The sequence below is a fragment of the Scardinius erythrophthalmus genome (assembly GCF_964197995.2).
Source record: "Scardinius erythrophthalmus genome assembly, chromosome: 10".
In the NCBI taxonomy this organism is placed as follows: Eukaryota; Metazoa; Chordata; class Actinopteri; order Cypriniformes; family Leuciscidae; genus Scardinius; species Scardinius erythrophthalmus.
The window spans coordinates 34,988,134-35,009,800 of NC_138230.1; the positions used below are offsets into that span (position 1 = coordinate 34,988,134).

A 21,667-nucleotide genomic window follows, 5' to 3' on the forward strand; every position below is an offset into this window, starting at 1 on the left:
CCACCACGGTTCTCTGGTCCATGTTCCTTGTCCGAGCGGAGCTTTGTCCTCCTCCACAAAGACCCAAAGGTCCGTTTTAGGACTGACTTTGCTCCAGACGGAGCTCCAGCGGTGGCGGACAAATCCGAATCTGGCTCAGGACGGGCCACTCTCCCTGGGCTGGTCAGGGGAGGTCTGACAGCATTGAGTTTTCCAAATGTATCACAATAATTTGGACATAGTTCTTTTTTTTTTTAGGAGGAATTTCCTCCAGTGTGCCATTCACCCTTAGCACGCCAAGGGCGTTGCACCTTCACTTGGATGCGCACCGGTGGGTCATCAAAAAATGTGCTTAATTGACCAATCTCCATGATTCTGTTACTAGTCCGACATTAGTTCTGGAATGTGTGGTTGTCAAGCTAGCTGTCAAGATTCTTACTGTTACAACATGTGTTGTTATGGAAGTTTCAGAGTGGAAAAAGTAAGTGGATCAGATTACCCCCAGCTGGTTAACTTTACCCCCTTGATTTCTCTGGTCTGTCTCAGTTTACCCCTAAGCTGGGGTAAAGTGAGACACAAGACCACTTTTTTAAAAACAATCATATTTTAACTGCCCTTCATCCTGAATACATTCTAATAATTTCCATTGCTAGGAAACAGGTGGCCAGGTGTGAGTGAAACAGGTGAAACAGGCAGCCAGTGTGTCTCTGGTCGTAGGGCGCCTGATTAAAATGTCAATGATTTCGATGATTAAAACACTCCTGCTCCAAGTAAAGCTTTCTTTTGTATCAGTTTATGACAACCTCTAACTGCACAAACAATCCTGGTCTTCCCCGAAGCCATGACGATGAGTTAGTTGTTAGGAACACTTGTTTAATTAACCGATATGGTGAAAAGTGATCAGCGCGCCAGTGACCGGAAGTGCCTGACCGGAAGTCTCGCACAAAATACCGTCAACTGGCTGCGTCCGTATTTCCGTTAAAAATAAGGTGAATATTTCGGGCGGTATTATGCAAATTAGCATGTGACGAGCTACTATGTATATTTCTTATGTTTTCGTATTTTATTCGTTCTATTGTTATGTATTTATTATCTTTTTCGGAAATTTGTCATGTTTGAACTATACAGAGCTATCCTTTTTATGTATGTTGTAGGTCTGGGTAATTTATTAGATACTCACCGTCTCTGTGAACTGTATCATGATTAGTCAGGTCCATGCAATGTCGGGCATCTTTGATTGCTAAAGTTGAGATGCACGCGCCTGAGTGAATTCTCAATATAATGCTTAATTAAAGGGTTACTTCAGGATTTAGCATTAAGCTTTGTATTAGTAGAAAACCTGTAGTATTTTCGAATTACCATGCTTTCCACCCTCATATCCCCCTGAGACAAGAGATTTATGTATTTTTTGTCTGGAAAAAATCCTCCGATGACGCAAAAATCGTCATTTTACGTCATCGGAGGATTTTCTGGCCAGAGGCTAAAGACTACAGGCAGTAGAAGGCGTTGTTCCGCATGTTTTCAGCCCGCCCATAGAGGGTGGGATCTCACTCACAGAATGTACACACAGTGTCAGCAGTCTTTCTTTGGAAGCTAAGCTAGCAGGCTCTTGTTCTGCGGAGAAAGCTGAATAGTAGGAGAAAGATGAGTAAGTAACCATCCTCCTTTTCCCGGACTTGTCCGGCGGGCGAGATCGTTCAAAATGTCCGGGATTCAGCTTTTGCGTTCTGCGGTCGCCATTCATTGTTTACATGCACACCTTTCAATCTAACTGAATTCATTCTGATTGGTGAATTTGAATGTAGTGTTTACATGAACGCTAAACAAGTGATCGGTTGATGTGCGTTTTACCATTGCTAAGAAAAATTCCCGCTCCTCCGTGAGAGATGCGAGACCCGGCGCGTCTCAGTAATGACGCCACCGGCCTCGCGCTGTTCTCCCGCGGCCGTCAGCCTCGTCCGGCTCGCCACAGTAAACATGATGAATGGCGACCCTAGAACGCAAAAGCCGAATCCCGGACATTTTGGACGATCTCTAAATCCCTCGCAAACTCATCACGTAGGCTAGCTTTGTTGTTTACAACTGCGCACTCTTACCGGTAGGCGTGGCCTCCTAAGGCAGCGAAGCAAGTGCATTCTGGGAGTTGTTGTCTTTCATCCACATAAGCCAAAAATACATTCTCTGGCTTTTCTCAGTCTAGAAAGCTCCAAATTCAAAAATTTCTTCACATTTCTTCTACTTAAATGACCTATTTTAAATACACATTCATCTTCCCAGAGGTGAAGTATCCCTTTAACGATTTATAAAATATAGCATTGATAGATGTAGGGGCCCCCTCTGGCAAGGCGGGGCCCTAGGCGACCGCCTATGTCGCCTAATGGACGGGCCGGCTCTGATGATAGCAATATAAGTTATAATACCAACTTTAACGATACAATGTTTAATAATTAAAAAAATATGCAGTTTTTTTAATTTCCTGAAAAATAATGGTTTTGGAGATACGAGGATTCCGCCCGACAGCGACGATATCGATGCTGGTAAAGTTTAAAATATATTTTGTTTGATTCGGTAACGAGCTATATTTAGGCTATAGGTAACGAGCTATATTTATAAGGCAAAGCTAGGTTGCATTGATACACGTTTTTCCATTACTATCAGTTAAACTGTGATGAAGGTGAATTTCGTGTAAGAGTCATAAAATATACGGTGTTTTGCATGTAAGAGTTTCCATGATGAAAACATTGTTGACTCTGATGAGGACAAACGTTACACCGGTGACAAGTACCGCATCGTCGGTTCGAGGACAGGTCCACTCCGGGGTCGAGGGCGAAGCAGAGGAGGTCGTTTAAGAGTGCGGGCAGGGTCCGAGGAAGTAGTTTAGCAAAGTAGCAAAGCTGGCATTGGTACTTTTTGCTGCATTTTCTCAGCCATTGTGCCGCAAACTCCTGCTTACTCGGTGTAGTGAGCTGAATATTTCCGGGAACGGTGACATGTGATGAGTGCGCGCAGGGCTGTGCACGCAGTGGTGCTCGGGCACGAGACATGAAGGCATCTGATTGGTTCTTTACATTCGCACCGAATGGCAGTGATTGGTCAGAGTTTTTACCGTCCTACAGCTGCTACAGAGGTCAGATTTTTTTCATTCCTTTTTCTGAACACATAATGTATTGACTACTATCAGAATGGATGGACCATTTCACCCAGTATAAAAAAAAATGTTTCTGAACAGGATTACCTACCCTACCTTTAAGATGATTTATTTATTTATTTATTATATTTTTGTTATATATATATATATATATATATATATATATATATATATATATATTTTTTTTTTTTTTTCTTAATGATGTAGCCCTATGTTTAAATGCAAAACATTTTGCATTTGTTTGTGACAAAGCTGTTACTTAAGCTAAGCTTATACAGGGCTTTCTTTTCTGCACTACGTAATGATCTGGAAGAAAAGGAATGCCCAATGGAGATTTTAGGAGGGGAACACAGTGCCTCTAGAATGTTCTTGACCTTTTCCAGGTACCAGTTGGGCCTCCCCTTCCCTCGTTTCCTCCCCTCCACCCTCCTCTCACTGTAATCAAGAGTCCTGGCTTTACAAATACCAAAAGCTTTACAAATCATTGTTAATCAAAAACAGACAGAAAACACAGGAGGCCCCAGCAAAAGCAGATGCAAACATAATGGAATCCTGGGAATTACGTTATCCTCTTGTAACTTGGCCGGGGAAACACTTGAATTATGCAGAAGAAAAGGGTTGTAACTAAACCTATGACGACTATTTCAATCTGAGTTCCATCGCCTACCTCATACCAGATTCATGGTTTATGCATTGCATTTCAAACTGATCTTTGCATACATTTCTCTCCACTTTGAAACATTATCCATATTACATCATCTGGTATTCACACAAACACCTGAAGCAAAGATGCCACCAAAACTGGTTCTGCCGAACAATCATCATTCCACTTAAAAGATCCCCATATATCAGCACAAAGTTATTCCACATCACTTTTATGATTTCTGGCCATAGACCAGCTCCATGATTAAAAACATATTCTGTACCAGATTTGACTAAGACAAGAAGGCCTACATTATACATCAGTTTACAGACACTTAGACGTAGTAATCTGAATACCGCAAGAAGCTTTCAGAGGGCATCATCACAGACTAATGGATAGTAATGCCTTATAAATCAATGCCGCCCTTATTCGGCTCCGTATTAGGCTCTTTGTATAGACTCACTCCATCGTTCTTCCCATGTGATCCAGCTCATCTGAATTCTGTTGATTCTTCCCTCTCTACCTGTGAATGTGCTCTGGGACACGTTATGGTATTTCTGAGGCTTGTGATCTGAAGAGAGGAATTTCAACTGACAGTCAGAAATATAATGCCCTGAAGGTGTAGTGATATTAGTAGCTTCCTCCTGCCGCCTGCTTCGTTCATCATTGCTCGAAGTGACAAAGTGTGTCAGTTGCATGCCATACTTCGGTTCTTCTTAAGAGAAACTTTCTCTAAGCTAGAAACTTGCTTTTCTCTGTTTCCTGTTTTTCACACTGTGATTGTTAATATATAAGATTACTGAATGAACTGCTGACATTTGCCATAGTATAACAAAAACAAGGCTGTGTTTAAATACATATGAGAACTTGATATTTTGGTAATACTTTACAATTAGGTTCAATTTCCATTAGGTTTATCACTACATAATGAACTAACAATGAAAAACACTTCTAAAGCATTTATTAAAGGTATTCAACATTAACTAATAAATTATTAAAACTAAATGTTGAATCTGTTATGATTTTTTAATGGACCTGAGCTAATATGAATAAACACTGAACAGTTGTTTGTTTATTAACTAACCTTGACAAAGATTAATACATATTTTAACTGCTCATTGATGTTGGTTAATGCATTAACTAATGTTAACTAATGTGACCTTATTGTAATTAACGAATAAAATCTGATTTATACTGAGTGAGAAAATATTAAATGTGATGTTTCTAATTGGCTTAAATATCGTCAGTGTAAGCCTAAACACAAAATATTAAAATGTGATCTGGAGAATGTTTACTTAGTACTACATTTTCTACCCACATTTAGAGTAATGTTAGCCTAGACATTTCTAATTATAGATAATTCTAAAGCAGTTTTATAACTTTTATTCACATCTTATAGTTGACAGTCCTAAAAATACATTTTGTTTTGTTTTACGCCCCCTTGTGGCCCTGTGAAACAAATTACTGGGCCACCAGCTACTGTGTGCAACACTGCACACAGTGCACAGCATCCATAGAATAACAATAATGTATCGTTTACATGTCGGGACCTATGTCTTTTAGCAGAACAATGACATTTTTTTTCAGATCTTGCCAACAGGTATTATTCATTCCTATCTGAATGCTGTGATTGACCAGTCAGCATCAAGTATCCCACACATCCCTTTAGCCTTGAGTGTATGTATTCACATTTTAGCATGGCTTCTAATACCTTAAATTCTCCACCAGCCGTAAAGACTATTCAATTTAGTTAGCAGTGTTCATGGCTCCTGTTGTCAAGGTGAACTTTCTTTTTCGTGCACCTCTAGAAATGTAACCCCCATCTGTGCATGACTAAGCATGGGTATATGTGTGAGACACCCTTTCATATGCTTGTGTCAATTGCTTCCAGGCAGAAGCTGAGAGGATTTTAAATATGTACTTTGTATGAAGTACTCCTAAGCCTGATGTTACAGATTAAAGTAGAGCATTCCACAAATATGGTGACCAGACATCCCGGTTCAAGGCCCGTTCATACAAAGAGCGATAACTATACAGATAACTATAACAATAACATTATGTTTATTATAAGAGAGCCACAGCTATGCCATTTTCCACTTTAAATGCTTGAGTTTGTTAATGTTGTGTGAATTCTGATTGGCTGTCAGTGTCAATGTTATTTAGCCGTTTATTAGCTTAAAAAAAAAAAAAAAAAAAAAAGTTCTGAAAGTGATTCTAGATATAATTCCACCATGGCGTTATTGTTATAGTTGTGGTGTTGACTTGCCTATTCTCATGGAATTAGAACGATTAATAAAATGTTATAGCTATTGTTATTGTTATCACCCTTGGTCTGAACGGGCCTTTAGCTGGAACGTTCCCCTTTTCACAAGGTGTGTCATGGTGTCTTGCTGTCAATTTCCAATTTTGGACAGGTAAATCACATAGACACAATGTAAAATGTGAACTTCTATTGAAAGTCTCATTATTATACAAACATATTATTGATATTAACTGTGAAAAGTAGTACTGCCAGGTGCAATTGCCAATGAAAAAGTTGCCAACTGCGAAAAAGCAAAAAATGATAAAATGTAAAACCATATCATATATACTCACAAATCTTAAGGTAGATAACATTTAAAGATGTGACTCAAAAAGTGTAATGGGCATTTTGTTAAGCATTGCTGGTTCATGCATCAAACCTGCTGTCCTTGCTATTCTTTATGGCGGCAAAAAGCAAAACATAGTGAGAACATTTTGCTAAAGTTAACAGTTTTCTCTTGCACAAATCTGCAATTGTTCTGGATTTGCTGGAATATTGCCATCCTGGAATGAGGGGTGAAATCCAAGCGGCACCAAGCTGAATTCTATCCACCTGAATTCCAACAGATCCAACACTTGGCAGACACACGAACAGTTTATTTGGTGCCAGCCTACAAACGTAATTCACCTGCTCTCAGAAGGAACTGCTTGTCCTTTTCAGACTATCGTTTTAACATTGCTTCCTCCATTTTTAACTGTTCAAGGACATTGGTCTTTATAAAGGAAGGAAAAGCAAATCTTAGAAGTTGCAGAACCTGGATACTCATAGTATGTATGTGTGTGTTCTTTGTTCCCGGCCTTCATTCCTAGCATGCCTGCTCACAGTGCTAGAGTTATGAAGAGCCTAGAGTAGGTAGAAGAGACTCAAGGTCAAGGTGAGATGATGAGTCATGAGCCATTATAAGAACTGAAAAGAGATTAATCTCTGCGTCAACCAAGTGAAAGGAGACCAAGAAAAACACAAGGTATGGGAGAGCTGTCAATGGAGAGCTAATCGTGGAAGAGAGCAAAGTGTTGTGCTTAGCAAAAAAAGCACAGCTTTTTGACATGTCGAAAAGTATACTTCCTTGATGCTTCTGAAATCCAGCATGGTTAGCAGTTATTTGAACTTTCGCAAGGGTATGAACAAATTCCATAATTTTTTTAGGAGATCTTTGGCTATAGAATCAAGCAAGTCACAGAATAAAAAAATAACATGCATTTAAAATGTATCCTATTTACTTTTTTAATACACGTTCTCTGCGTTATTTAGCATGAATCTTTAGTGCACATTATTCCAAATGACAAAAAAAGATTCTTGGTAATATTTCATGAAGTATAACAAATTGTTCTACTACCTCTGATATAACTTTCCTTTATTGTTATGCAACTGTACAGCAATTCAGAGTAAAGGCCTGTTCACACCAACACAATGTTAAAATTAAATTTGTCTGTTCAGACCAATATGGAAAAAAAAACTGGAAATCTAATCTCTGACAGTAGGTGGAGCTTATAGCAAAGCAGAAATACAGTTGTGACACTGATTACTTCGGTACACAAAATGTATCTTTCTCTTTCTAACTCGGTAGTCATGGAGAGTCAAACAGTATTTACAAGTTTCCAGTCGTTCAGATTTTTTAATTTGCTATGGTGTTTATATACAAGATTACAGGGACAAGAGAGCAAGTTCTAGATTCTTCCTCTGCTATTCACAGTCGCTTAGCAAAATAAGTCTGTTTGTGAGCCCCACCAAGTCTTTGACAAGAACAGTCCTCTGTAGGCTAGACCAGAGACCGTCCCATTTAAAAACACAGTCCTTCGAAAGATGCAGCCTTTGAATTGAGATACAGCCTTAGTGTTAACTGCCCTTAATGCCACGATTTCTCTCCTGTCATCCAGCGGCACACTCCAGTCCATAGGTGGCGGAAATGCACCTTTATGTTGGTTTGCCAATTGCCATTAAAACATCAGCAGAAGTACATTTCTGATTTCTGGCTGTATTTTGAGCTTAATGTAATTTTATTAAGCTTTATTAAGCCCTAAATTCACAATGTATTGCCACTGTATTGAATTCAACCAACCGGATATTAGTTATCTCCTCTTGTGTTGACATAATTTTCATTTTTGGGTGAACTAAAAAAGCCTTAAAAAGCTTTAATAAAGGTTGGAGCTCAATTACATTGATGAATATGAAGACAAAAGTAAAATAAAATCAAGTGTCGCCCACATTACGGAAGTAAAATGACTTGCAGGTGCTGTATCGACTTCAACTAGTATGTACTGCTGTGCAAAGAATACATTTATTGACAAAGCAATTGGATTATTTCATCTCCAATGGTATTCACAGAACTAAACAAAGAGATATGCAGGTCAAAAGGTCATGGGCCGTCTGCCATGACAACAGGAAATGTCCCCATAGTGTTATCTGGCTTCACAGCAGCAACGTGTGGGTGTGTCAGCACCCCTTGTTGAGGTTGTGTGTGTTTGTCGGACAGTTGGGTGTAACCATCACGACCCAGACTGAGGTCAGAGAACTTGTTCATGACCTTGGCAGCTTCTTTTAGACTTACCTCATTCCTGTACTTTCTCTCTAGAGCCATAAACTCTCATTTCATCTATTAATGCTGTCTGAGTGTCCTTGTTTCACCACACCAACATTACGGCCACAACTGAAATAAAACAGTCCAGCTAAGAGGTTTAGCTCTCAGATATTCTATTGATTCTAAAATCTTATTGCAAAGGGAAAAGCGACTTTTTATCCCACGATTTACCCTGCTTATCTTGACTTTAAAAGAGGTGTGTGAGAAGTGTGCCTTAGTCTCCCTGACAGGTTTGTGGTAATAAGAATAAGACTTAATGCTTTCTTATGTAAATGGAAAACGCAGTGAGTGGCTGTTCATAAGCTATCAGTGAGCTGTCGGGTTGTTTTCATACAAAGGCTGGCAGAGGGTTAGAGAGCTTTTGTTGGAGTAAACGGTGAAACAAATATGTCAACGGGTGTATCGATTACTGTGAGTTACATAATGAAAACCACAAACACTGAGACACATGAGATGACTTGGCTGATTGGGACTCGTAGACAAAAGAGGCACAGAAAATGTACAGTAAATATGGAAAGTTAACGAAAATGCACTACATTTCAAAATGATGTATCTGTATCACGGTTTCCACAAAAATATTAAGCACTACAACTGTTTTCAACATTGATTAATAAGAAATGTTTCTTGAGCAGCAAATCAGCATATTATAATGATTTCTGATGTATCATGTGACACTGAAGACTGGAGTGATGATGCTGAAAATTCAGCTTTGCCATCACAGGAATAAATTACATTTTAAAATATATTCAAATAGAAAAGTTATTTTAAATGGTAATACTATTTAAAAATATTACTTTTTACATTTTGATCAAATGAATGCAGCCTTGGTGAGCAAGAGGCTTCATTCAAAAATATCAAAAAAACTTACAGACCCCAAACTTTTGAACAGTAATCAACATACAGTAAATGTATCTGTGCGTCTTATGTTTGCAAAAAAATAAAATAAAAAATAAAATGCACAGCTAAAAATAATGACAAGTTTATTATTCAGGCTACAATTTTCTGTTCCTCTTCAGTCGGTAAGTCGACGCCACGTCGAGACCGACGAATAGGAATCTAGGAAAAAATTGCAGATTCAATAAGGGTCTGATGATGAGGGAGAATGTCTTGGTTACATTTGGTAACCCTTGTTCCCTGAAGGAGGGAACGGAGACGCCATGTCGAGACTGACGAATAGGAATCTCGCTAGAGAGGCCAATCTACTTCGAGTGAAACTAAACGAGCCAATGCACACTGGCGTGCAATCATTTGCATCAGCTGTTCAGCCATGCAGCGTAGGTATATAATGAGCAGAAGGTGCGATTGCACTTCAGCTTTTTGCTTCAGAGCCAAGCACTTCGATGCTGTCATCTAGTCTACAGACTGTGCTACGAGCCTTTCGGGATCTCTTCACATTGGGGTTGGTGACACAGTGCGGCAGTGCGAGCGATCTCTCTCTCTCTCTTTTTCTCTTTTCTGTTTTTGTTTTCATTGAGCAAACAAAAGCTGTTCTCACAGCTGGTAGGGTGCGCAGTGAGAACGCTCAAAAGCCGTTTCTACGGCTGATAAGACCGACTGACGAGAGAAAGACAGCGCACGACAGGTGCACATTCCTGTCTGTGTTCGCTGTGACCGTTCCCCTGCGTGGAACCTGGACCCTTCCCAGAGGGTTGCTTCGGGCAGTGATACGGGTGACCTGAGAACCCTCATCCCTCTCACGCTCCGCAGCCAGTAGAGCCGCCAACGGATTGTGCTGGAACATCCTCGAGGTGTGTACCAACCGTTTCCTTCGCTGCTCCCCACAATGAACAGATGTCAAACGCTGCATCGGAGGGTGGGTCAGACCTCTCCATGGATGATGACTTGGCGCCGCTGCCCTCTTCGGGTGTACCAGCGGTGCCCGAGTCAGACCCGGTGATGATGGTCATCCATTCCCGGGCCGCCAACAGGATCGGGCTCGTGTGGAACCCTCCACCGTGTCCCGAGCCCTCGAGGCTGGATGAGTGGTATCTCGGGGTGGCGCGCACTGGTTCTCAGCAACCCACCCCATTGCCTATCTTCCCGGAGGTGCATGAGGAGCTCACAGGGATGCGGATGGCACCTTTTACTGCCAGAAACCGTCCCGGTGACTCCTCCTCCCTCACCACCCTTGATAGCAGGCCGGCTAAGGGGTACTAGCGTATCCCACCAGTGGAGCAGGCCGTTGCTATGCAGCTGTGCCCTTACTCCACTTGGTGCGGAGAACCGTGTCTCCCTTCCCGGGCCTGAAGAAGCAGCCTCCGCCACAGAAGCAGCCTCCACCTAAACGGTGCTGTGGAGCCAGTCGCAAGCAGGCCACCCCACCAGGAAGAGCAGCACAGCCAAAGGTAAGTGACCCTAGGACGGGTGACCCAGAGATGGATGGGACTGCTCTTCAGGAGGTGGTAACCGCCCCGCTCCCTCCCCCGGAAGAGGGCCGGGAGGAAAATCCTTTGTTCCCTTTTGTTTGTCAAAGGTACCCAAATTCTCAATAAAAGAGCAGTTTCTTTCATCTCTTGGTCCAAAGAGGGCCCGGAGAGCAAAGGTGGAGAGAATCTTCACCACTCTCATCCGCCTCTTCTATCTCCAGCGGGCAGCAGTGTGCGGTTCGAGAACGCAACCAAGCCGCCTCCTGCACCTCCTGCCCCGTGGAACCAGGTAAGTGTTGTATAGCACACTCAGACTCCGCAACGGGCTGCCTCTCAGAAAGAGTCTCCTGAGCCGCATCCCTGTGTTCCTCCTTGCTGCCCCACTGCGGGAATGCCTACGGTCCCTTTGGTCCCGCTTGCTCCTGGGAGAATGGCGACTCCACCCCCAGGCGGTTCAGCTGATCTGGAGAGAGTTCGGGGAGGCTCAGGTAGACCTCTTTGCCTTCTAAGAGACCTCCCAATGCCAGCTGTTTTACTCCCTGACCGAGGGAACACTCAGCACGGACACACTGGAACACATCTGGTGGCTCCCTATTGGCCCACCTGGACCTGGTTCCCAGAACTCATACTCCTCATGACAGTCCCTCCCTGGCCCATTCCTCTGAGGAAGGACCTTCTGCCTCTGAGACGGGGCACCCTATGGCACCCGCATCCGGACCTCTGGAAACTCCATGTCTGCTCCCTGGACGGGTTGCGGAGGTTCTAAGTGACTTACCCCCAGAGGTACTTAACACCGTCACTTCTGCACAGGCGCCATCCATGAGACGTGCGTACGCCTTGAAGTGGAACCTGTTCGTTGAATGTGGTGTTATTCTCGCCGAGAGGATCCCCGAAGATGTTCGATAGGGTCCGTGCTTTCCTTCTTGAAGCAAGGGTTGGAGCAAAGGCTGTCTCCCTCCACCCTCAAAGTACATACCGCCGCTATTTCATTAGGGTCCCATTTGTGTATTCTTCCACGGCTGCTTCTAATCGAAGCCTGTGTCTTTCCCTTGGGCTAGGTCACCCAGTATTCATATGCAGTACAAACTTCGGGCTAGTCCATATGTATTCCCCACATAACTCCTTCTGAGAAGAATGTGGCTTCCGCAGCGTCCCCCTTTCCCATAGAAATGGTACGCTTTCCCAGTGTTATCCAAAAATCTCACTGTGTGGGTTATCACGGAACAACAGTGACAGGCATACTCTGTGTAAGCCCTCTCCTATCATCCTTCCAGGCAAGAAGGGGTAGAGGATGGGGTGCAGCAGCTGTGGCCCTTTGGTAGGGATTCCTATTCGTCGCTCTCGACGTGGCGTCGACTGACCGAATGATGAGGAACGTCTCGGTTACATATGGTAACCCTTGTTTCCTGAAGGAGGGAACGGAGACGCCACGTCCCGTCACCACATCTGCTGCTGCCCGCCGGAAGTTTATTCCTCAGAAAAAAACTGCAATCGCACCTGCTGCTGGTGGGGGTGATGGTGGTGATGGCGCAGTGGATAAGACACATGCCTTTGGTGTGAGAGACCCGGGTTCGAATCCACTGTGAGACCATGTGTCCCTGAGCAAGACACTTATCTCGTAGTTGCTCCAGAGGCATGCGACCTCTGACATGTATAGCACTTGTAAGTCGCTTTGGATAAAAGCGTCAGCTAAATGAATAAATGTAAATAAATGTAAATGCTGCTCATTATATACCTGTGCTGCATGGCTAAACAGCTGATGCAAATGATTGCACGCCAATGTGCATTGGCTCGTTTAGTTTCACTCAAAGTAGATAGGCCTCTCTAGCGAGATTCCTTGGATTTGGATTTGGATTTACATGTGGTAAAATGTGTTGAACAGAGCTGATGATACTAGACTCTTATTGGTAGTTGAAAGCACTATCAAATTATTTCCAAAATAATTCATTATTAAAAATTAATGCACACCTGAGTTGGTAATGCGGCCATGACACAAAGCAGAGAAGCTGTTACACTTCAGAGTGCATTAATATTCAATAAATTCAGAGTAAAGAGTCAATTATCCTGCTACAGTTAGCACATGTGTCTATCTCAAGATATTTTTTTGCACTAAAATGATTTTGTGAGTCAAACTACTTCCTTGCATACTGATGATCTATCTTACAAACAGTGCAAGATGCTGTTACTAGTTTTATGTGATTTCAAAGGGATTTACAACTGTAATGCAGTCAATAATACTATACTTTAAAGACCTTATGTAGCCCTGCCCCTTTTCAGCGCTGCGCTCGTTGTCTTTTGATTTCCGGTCTGTATTTTCACAGCGATTCTGCATGTTTATTAATGAACGGCTCGTTTTAAAATCTTCCGGTTCGACTGACATTTGTTAAGTCATCTGCTTTAAACATCAAAGTCCTCATGATAACTTTCATTAACTTTACATTAAGTAAATCCACTTCAAAAGCTAATTTCTCCTGGACAGCAATGCCATAGAAATATACAGAGCGACCGCAAAAATGGAAGTTCAAAGATGGCGGCGCCCTCATTTCTCTGGCGCATAAGGTCTATAGCCACTTCAAAACATCTGGAATGCATGTAAACCAATCAGAAGGAATTTATTTAGTGGTCATTACATAAAAATATTTGATTGCAAAATGCTGAGATTGACCAATCAGAATCAAGTCCTCCAGAGAGCTAATATATACGTGTAGAACTTGTGAATTACAAGTGTTCCAATTCTGTGCAAATCTGGAGAATTTTCAGTGGAAATCTGTGGTAAAGAAATCTGTCTGTAAAGGCCTACTTATCACAATCTTCTCAGAAAAACTAAATATAGTTCTTGTGAAAATGTTATCATATTCCTTTATCCTGCAAGACTGTTTTATACAGTTTTAACCCTGTCTATCACAGTTTCCCATTCTGACCTTCAGTTCCTCAACCGTTCTCTGAGTTCTCTGGGCAGGGAAGCACTTGGAACATTCAGTTACTGTCCTTTGTCACTTTGTTCTTTCGTGTTTCTGTGACGTGCACTGGGATGTATATCAGTGTCTCCAAACGCCATTAAACATTCACATGTTCTTTATTTCACAGCTATTACGGTAGGCTCATGTTTCAATCAACCCTCCTCTGACCACAAGTCATCATTCTACGTTGGCATTCGAGATCATCGTTAACAGATGTCTGGCCTTCACATTATGAATGACCAGTTGAGTAAAATCAGCCCTGTTTTCTCCATTATGCTTGTGATAAGAGTATGAAAGTCAGATTAGGTTTTTAAGTCACATTAAAGGAGAACTTGGTAACTTTTTTAACTTAATAAAACTGTCTAGAAATCATTTAGATGGTTAAACAACCTGTTCTGGTGATATTGGTGACTTTCCCCGCTCCCCCCAGCGTTCCCAGGCGGAAAACCAACCTTGCAACTTGGGGACTACCGTCCCGGCAAGATAGAAATAGGAAGTCTCGTGATAAACGAGAACGAGCGCGAAACACGAATTGCTTTACGGCAATTCGACATAAACACACACGCATGTATGATGTATTACCAGATTACCCACCTCGGTAGTCAGACATAGCTCCACACGATACAGTTGGCTTTCTCCGATCAAAACAAACGCACATGAGCAGCGGTAGAGAGGGGGAGAAGGCCGCCGCAAGTGAGTTTTTTACGACCGTGTTGTGAAATATACGCCCCCCCCACAGCTGTAGGGGGAGCTCGTGGAGAAAACATGTGACAACAAAAGGGAAAATCAGCGAAGAAGTGACTAGAGTTCGCTAGAGTTGCCGAGTTCTCCTTTAAGTTTTTACCATACCTTTATTACTTATTTTTGTTTCTTTTAAAATATAGATGTTATTCCTGTATGCTTGTCGCATGCCTATGCTTTCAGTCTTAAAATATTGAAATCATAAAAAAAATTGAAAAAATAAAATAATATATTATATTTTAAAAACTATGATAATACTGTATAAATGGAAAATAGCATTAGCAAGACAAATTAGTTGACCATTTTATTTCCAAAATGTTTTAAATGCCACCGACATTAAAGACAATCCATATTTTGATATTTGATAGAAATAATGGTAACACTTTAGATTAGGGTCCAATACTCACTCACTATAAACTAACTACTAACTAACTAACTACAACTTTTGTCCCAATAAACTTTATTTACTGCTTATTAATTGTTAGTAAGGGCAGAATAAGGCATTAATGTGCTTTTTAAGTACTAATAAACAGCCAATATAATATGCATGCTAATAAGCAACTAGTAAATAGTGAAAATTGGACCCTAAAATAAAGTTAGCTAAAGTTACTAAAGTTACCAAAATAATGAAAAAAATATATTCTTTTCTAAGGCGTGTGCTCTTTTGGAAACAAGTGCACTCATTTGTATAAATTTTTTTTTAAAGTATTTTGTATACTTGTATAATGTATAATGTTATATTAAAGAAATAAAAGGCCACTTAAAGGGATAGTTCACCCAAAAAGGAAAATTCTGTCATCATTTACTCATCCGCAAACCTGTTCCAAACCTGTATAAATTTCTTTCTTTTGCTGAACACAGAAGATGTTATTTTGAAGAATATGATTAACTAAACAATTAATGGACCCCACTGACTTCCATAGTATGAAAAATACTATGGAAGTCAATGGCTACCGTCAACTGTTTGGTTACCAACATTCTTCAAATATCTTCTTTTGTGTTCAGCAGAAGAAAGAAATTCATACAGGTTTGGAACAACTTGAGGGTGAGTAAATGATGAAAGCATCCCTTTAAGTTTAATTAAAACTTTTCATGACTGTTTCTTCACACTTAAGTACACTTTTAAAAAGTGCAAATTGTAATAATGTCAACTTACAAGATTTACATGTACATGTCATTTAACTCTATTAGTCATGATTTAAAATGCATGTGTTGACAAACATATAAGCACTTGTAAAGTACTTGATTATAATTTTTAACTGTAGTGTTATTTGTACATACTTTAATGTTTATACTGTACATTTAAAGTTAATATATTTAAAATGTACTAATTTGCACTTCATCATTGCAAATGTGCACAAATCCTATACTTAGTTGAGTCAAAAAGCACTCTTCAGTTCAACTAATTGCATTTAATATAAATTTAAACATGCATTTACATATCCACAGGTGCACAGTTGAAGAGGCTCCCAAAGCTTTCTCAGACTTTAGTATAAGTGAGACACAGAGTTTCCCCTCTCTCACTTGTGTGATAAGGGATCAATGTGTCAATGTTTTAAGTTAGATGGTATCCCATGCACAATGATCTCACCCCTTAAAAAGCTTCCGGAACTGGTAGAGCGCACTGAGGGAGGGATGGTGGTGGACAGATAGAGGCTGAGCTCAGTCAAACAGGGATGATGCAAGGAGTTAGTGCTGCACTGTTGAGCCCCTAAGCCTAGAAATGTCCTGAATCTGCAATTAAATGAGTTTAAATTAGCGGAACTGCAATTGGCATATTTTTGACGCACTTAATTAGGACTACACTTTTTATGTAATTTCAGTTTCATTGTCTTTGTATAAACTTTTATTTAAAGTAATTTCTATTGAAACTTCTGTGTCTTGTATTTAAATATATTTTAAATGCACATTGATGTAGTTGTAATTTAGTACATTTAAAGTATATTAGCTTTAAGTGTAATATTGAATAGCAGCACACAACAGTTAAAATTATAATCAAAAACGTTACATGTGCTTTAGTATGTTAGTCAACACATACACAAGTACAAGCAAAACTTTCAATTATACATTATTACAAAGTGCACTTTTAATAGTGTTCGTAAGTGTGTTAAGAAACTGTCATGAAAATATTTCATTATATTAGCATTAAATTATAAAAAAAAAAAATTATACTTTTAAGATTTGAAGTACTCTACTAGTGCACATTCAGTACAGTTAAGTGCACATTTTTCCACAAGGGGTTGGAGACTGTGAAAACAGAGATTAAAAAGAGATTGTGCGGCAAAGTAAAGGGATGTAATTTAAAAAAAGCATTTCAGAAAAATACCCCCTCAGTCTTCTTTCAATTACACAGCATGTGTCTCATCTCTCAGACCTTTCCACACTTTGGCTTTGTCTCCCTCCCATGAAGACCAGAAAAAGCTATAAATCGTAAAGACTAGAAGACTCTGAATGTCCAGCTAAAGTCCCAAGTGTCTGTTAACTCAGGCTCTGGCAACTCACAGTCTACATGTTTTTTCGGTGTAACAGAGGGAGTGTGAGACTTGTGGGGGCAGGAAGAGAAAAATCTAGAATCCGAGTCTATTTAAACAGTCCTCTGTCCTTCTGGCTGGACCGCTACATAAAAGTGGTCCAGCAGGTTTTTAAAGAGTCAGTGTCCAAGAGGACCTCAGGGACCGGCTTTGCAAATTTTCCCAAGACCACTTAGCTTAAAGTTTGGGAATATAATGGTGAACGTAGTGTCCATTATTGTCCATGCAATCTTAGATTCCACACAGTGTTTTATAAGCAGATGTCCTCAATCCTCCTCCTTGAGGTCTTCATGCAGAGCAGAGTTAAGTTCCAGCACATTCTCTGTAACTTTTAGTTTATTTTTAAGGCAGCTGATATGGTATTCTTGTGATTGCTAGGGAGTTTCAAAGGGGTTTCTGTGGGTGGTTGCTAAGCTGTTGCAAGGTTTGTGCTAGGGTGTTGTTGGTGGATTATAGGGTGTTGCTAGGGGTCTCCCATGAAGTTCTGGTGGTAGCTATGGTGTTTCTAAGTGGTTTCATGGATTTTACTTAGGTGTAGGGTGTTGCTTGGGATATATTAGGTTGCTAGGGCATTGCTAGGATTGTTATGTTGCAATGTGATTGCAAGGGTATTCTCAGGAATTTCTGAGTAGTCGCTAGAGTCTTTCTAGGTAGGCTATTGCTAGATTGTTGTGGATGGTTGCTAGGGTGATGCTTAAGTAATGATTTTGCTAGTTTGTTGTGGTTGTTTGCTTGGGTGATGATAGTGTGTTGCTAGGGCATTGCTAGGGAGTTCTGGGTGGTTGCTAAGGTGTTTCTAGGTGATTGCTTTGTTCTAGCTAGGGTGTTGCAAGTGGCTATTTAGGTGTCGATAAGAGAATTCCTACATACAACAGTTATCCGTCAACTATATATATATATATATATATATAAATATATATATATATATATGTGTGTGTGTGTGTGTGTGTGTGTGTGTGTGTGTGTGTGTATCTAAATTCACTTTTCCAAAGTTTTCCAAAGACTATTATTTAGCACTCTGACTGATACCATAGCTTAAGCATTTACCCATGACAACACCACATAATGCCTCTGATGTGCTCGGAGACAAATCATGACACATCAACGCTGTCTTTGCAGTGGAAAAGTTGTGCCCAAAAACAAATGTGAAAAAAAGAAGGCAAAAAGCAAAAAGAAACAACAATAAACAGATCAGCCATTCCAGAGAAGACTTGTCCTTGTTATTGTAGCCTAATCCGGCTTGAATAAGGAATGTCCCAGAGATAACCAGTTAAATAGTAAAGAAAAAAAAAATTCCATGTTCAAGGTTTGGACAGACTGGCACCAGAGCCCTTGGCTAAAATCAATCTGTATGGTATTGTGAATCCTTTTAATCTATGGTATCAAAATGACACATCTTTGATTGTCATCAACTAATCCAAATCTTCAAAAACAAATCATTTCCATTCCAACAGGCTATGAATACCTACATCTCTAGGTACTGAAGCAGGAAAAGTTTTTGCTTACCTTTAGAGGCTTCACTACTGGCTTGAATCTGTTTGGCTGCAGAGCTCTCTCCAGACCGCACGCATGGACCTCCTGACCTAGTTTGACCATTGCTGAGACTCCTCTTGCGTCTGCTGCCCTTGAACCAGCTAAAAGCCCGGCCCAAGGATGAACCCCGTTTCTTCTTACTGGCCTGTAGGGCCAGGATCTCAGTAATGTCCTTGGGCACCAGATCCCCGGTAGAGTTGCTCCTGGACATCCTGAGACCAATGACCACCAATCTCTGACCCAACTGCTCTTGTATTCCTCTCAAAACACCTGCCTTAACATCAAAAGTGAGAGAAACATTTCAACATTTAAATTGCTTAAAAGAAGAAGAAAAGCATGAGAAAATGTTATGTGGCTCAATGACACATAAGAGTGTAGAAGAATAAGAAAATATATTTTTTAATCTAATTTAAAACATGTTTAGAAATATGGTTTTGAAAATAACTTTATGTACCATTTTCTCCAAAAAATATAATGTGAAACAGTATATATTTTCTATTAAATTAGTGCCATTACTACTTCATAAACATCTGTAAGTTTTTGGGCAGTTGCACCACATGACATTTACAACCTGAACTAACCTTACCATGCCATGAAATCGACAAAGTATCTTTTATTTTAAGAGACTTATTGATCTTGACACAGTCATGAGAGTCCTTATGATTCAAATTTTCTGTTTTTATGCTTTTTTTTGTATGTTGGTTGCACCACATGACTTTGATTTTGGTGGACAAAAGTTTTTAAAATGACCAATAAGCAACAAAGCTTTTTTTGTTAAAATGTTTTTTTTTTCTAACAAATAACACAACTTATTCCTAACCCTAACTATTAACTGCCCATAAAATCAGACAGGTTTAAAATAATGTTTAATCTCCAATCTCAGTCCTAACCCAAAAATCACAGACACTGTCTTTTTAGTATCAAAATTGCAGTATAGTTGTTACATGTTCAAACCCTCCCAAGCAAACCTGGGTCAAGGGCACAATGCGGTGATTGAACCCACAATGTTTTATTTACCAGGCCAGATCTTTAACCCTTACGCCACACTTCTGTGTAGTAGAAGAAATGGCCTGAAGTCAGCAACCAGTTCAGCTACTGTGTCTACATCAGGTGTACCCATAGAAACAGGGAAATCTGAGAAAAGTTACAATTACTCCCTCTCCAAAGATGCCTGACATGTGTTTCGTATCAGGCACTTGCAAGTCCCGTTTCAGCATTTACTTGCAAATGTAGCGTCTACTGTACACCCTCATTCCCTGAAAACCTTTATTCTCGCTAAGCCTTCTAATCTTAGTCATGGTGTGAAAACTGGAGGTATGAGAGACAAAACAAAAGTAGAAGGGCGTGTGAAGAGTTCCTCTCTCCCTCTCTCTCTCTCTGAGGAAATATGCAGAAGTAAACTCCACTATTTGCAACTCACCCACAAGAGCTTCAGCTTGACAGAACTGACCATGTATTCTGTGTTTCTCTCTCAATTATTCCCTTTTTCTTTCTCTTTGTATTGCAGAGCTGAAAGATACATCTTTAAGACACCTCATTGCTGTAATTTGACCAGAAACAAAATCTCTGGATGCAGTAACACATACACACATGTAAGAAGATACTCACAAACCCAAACTCCAACTTATCAACTTACAAAACTACAGCTTGCAACTAAAAACAGTTGTCACATTCACAAACACATTTTTACGTAGCTACAAGTGCACAAAAACGCCAACGGGTACCTTGCTTTCCTTTCTTGCGTCCTTTTGTCCGTGTTTCTCAGTGTGTGTCTTGTCTTTGCTGCAGAGCTGTATTGTACTGTTTATTCAGCTCTTTTTGGGTGAGTGGAGCTCCATGCTGGCCAGTCCTCCCCCTCCTGTCTGTTTGAGTCGCTGGTCACCATTCAGCGCAGTGCGGAGAGGAACTGCAGTTCACACGTGTATTCCACCCAACTATTTCACAGTGACAAACTGGCTCCTTCCCTCCCTGACTCTCTCCTCCTCTTATCTCTCTCTCTCTCTCTCTCTCTCTCTCTCTCTCTCTCTTTCTCACGCTCTCACTACAACGTACACACCGTTTCCCTCCTCTCCATCTTCACTTATCACACTTAGACATCGTCTATCCACTCCTCCTGTTTCTCTTTCATATGCAATGTTGGTTTTGTTAACGATCTCAACCTAATCAGAGGTGATGGAGAGACACTATCCTGTCCCCTGTCTTTGGTTTAGAAGCACTGGCATGGAGCCAAAGGGCTGATCATTGTGTCCGACATATGAAAAACAGACAAGCGCTGCACATGCCACATGCTCATTATGAGCTACAGGTGATTTATTGGCTCTGAAACCTGAGATGTAGCATGTCTTCTGACATGATTGACATGCTTAGAGGCATGTAGACCCTGCAGAGCGAGTCTAAAAGAATGAAGAAACTAAAATAAGGGAAAATGTCTAATTTTTGAATGCGTTGTATACCTATATTGGATCATTAAAAGTATTTTGAGATTTCAGACACACTTATGAAAGTATGGATTTCATTACATCAGATAACAAAAACATTATAGTATATCATTGATACTAATATAATACTGGGTTACTCGGTTAGGCGATCTGTGTGAACTTGAGGGGAACTCACTTCATACATGACACTAAAAATCACTATCACCTTTAGACCAGCTGGTTAAAGTAAGGTCAGTTGTGAGAAAATGTCTAGGAATATTTGTTTACAGATGCCATATTTGTATACATTGTATTCACTGAAATAGTGACATCCATATATTTTAAAGTGGTCCTAAGCGCCCAAATACTTTTTGGGGGCACTGTCTTCCTTAATGAGGTCTTGTAACTGATGTCACGGTTAGATGAGGGGTATGTGCCGGGACTTTTCTACTTGAATAGCTCTTTAACC

The 21,667-nt window shown here is 40.5% G+C and overlaps 1 protein-coding gene across 2 annotated transcripts in view; it reads right to left on the reverse strand.

Annotated features, from left to right (window-relative positions):
• The window catches only part of nhsl3 (NHS like 3), a 53,189-nt gene extending 32,462 nt beyond the window's left edge, over positions 1-20,727 (reverse strand). The window contains exons 1-2 of one of the 2 annotated variants that reach the window (XM_081377475.1): positions 20,506-20,727; positions 18,755-19,055 (exon numbers count right to left, since the gene is read on the reverse strand). In XM_081377475.1, the coding sequence (XP_081233601.1) occupies positions 18,755-18,992 (238 nt within the window). In that variant the 5' untranslated portion in view covers positions 18,993-19,055; positions 20,506-20,727. The remainder of the gene's footprint in view (positions 1-18,754; positions 19,056-20,505) is intronic. The other variant, XM_081377476.1, reaches the window with a different exon arrangement.
• Between the last annotated feature and the right edge of the window lie 940 nt (positions 20,728-21,667).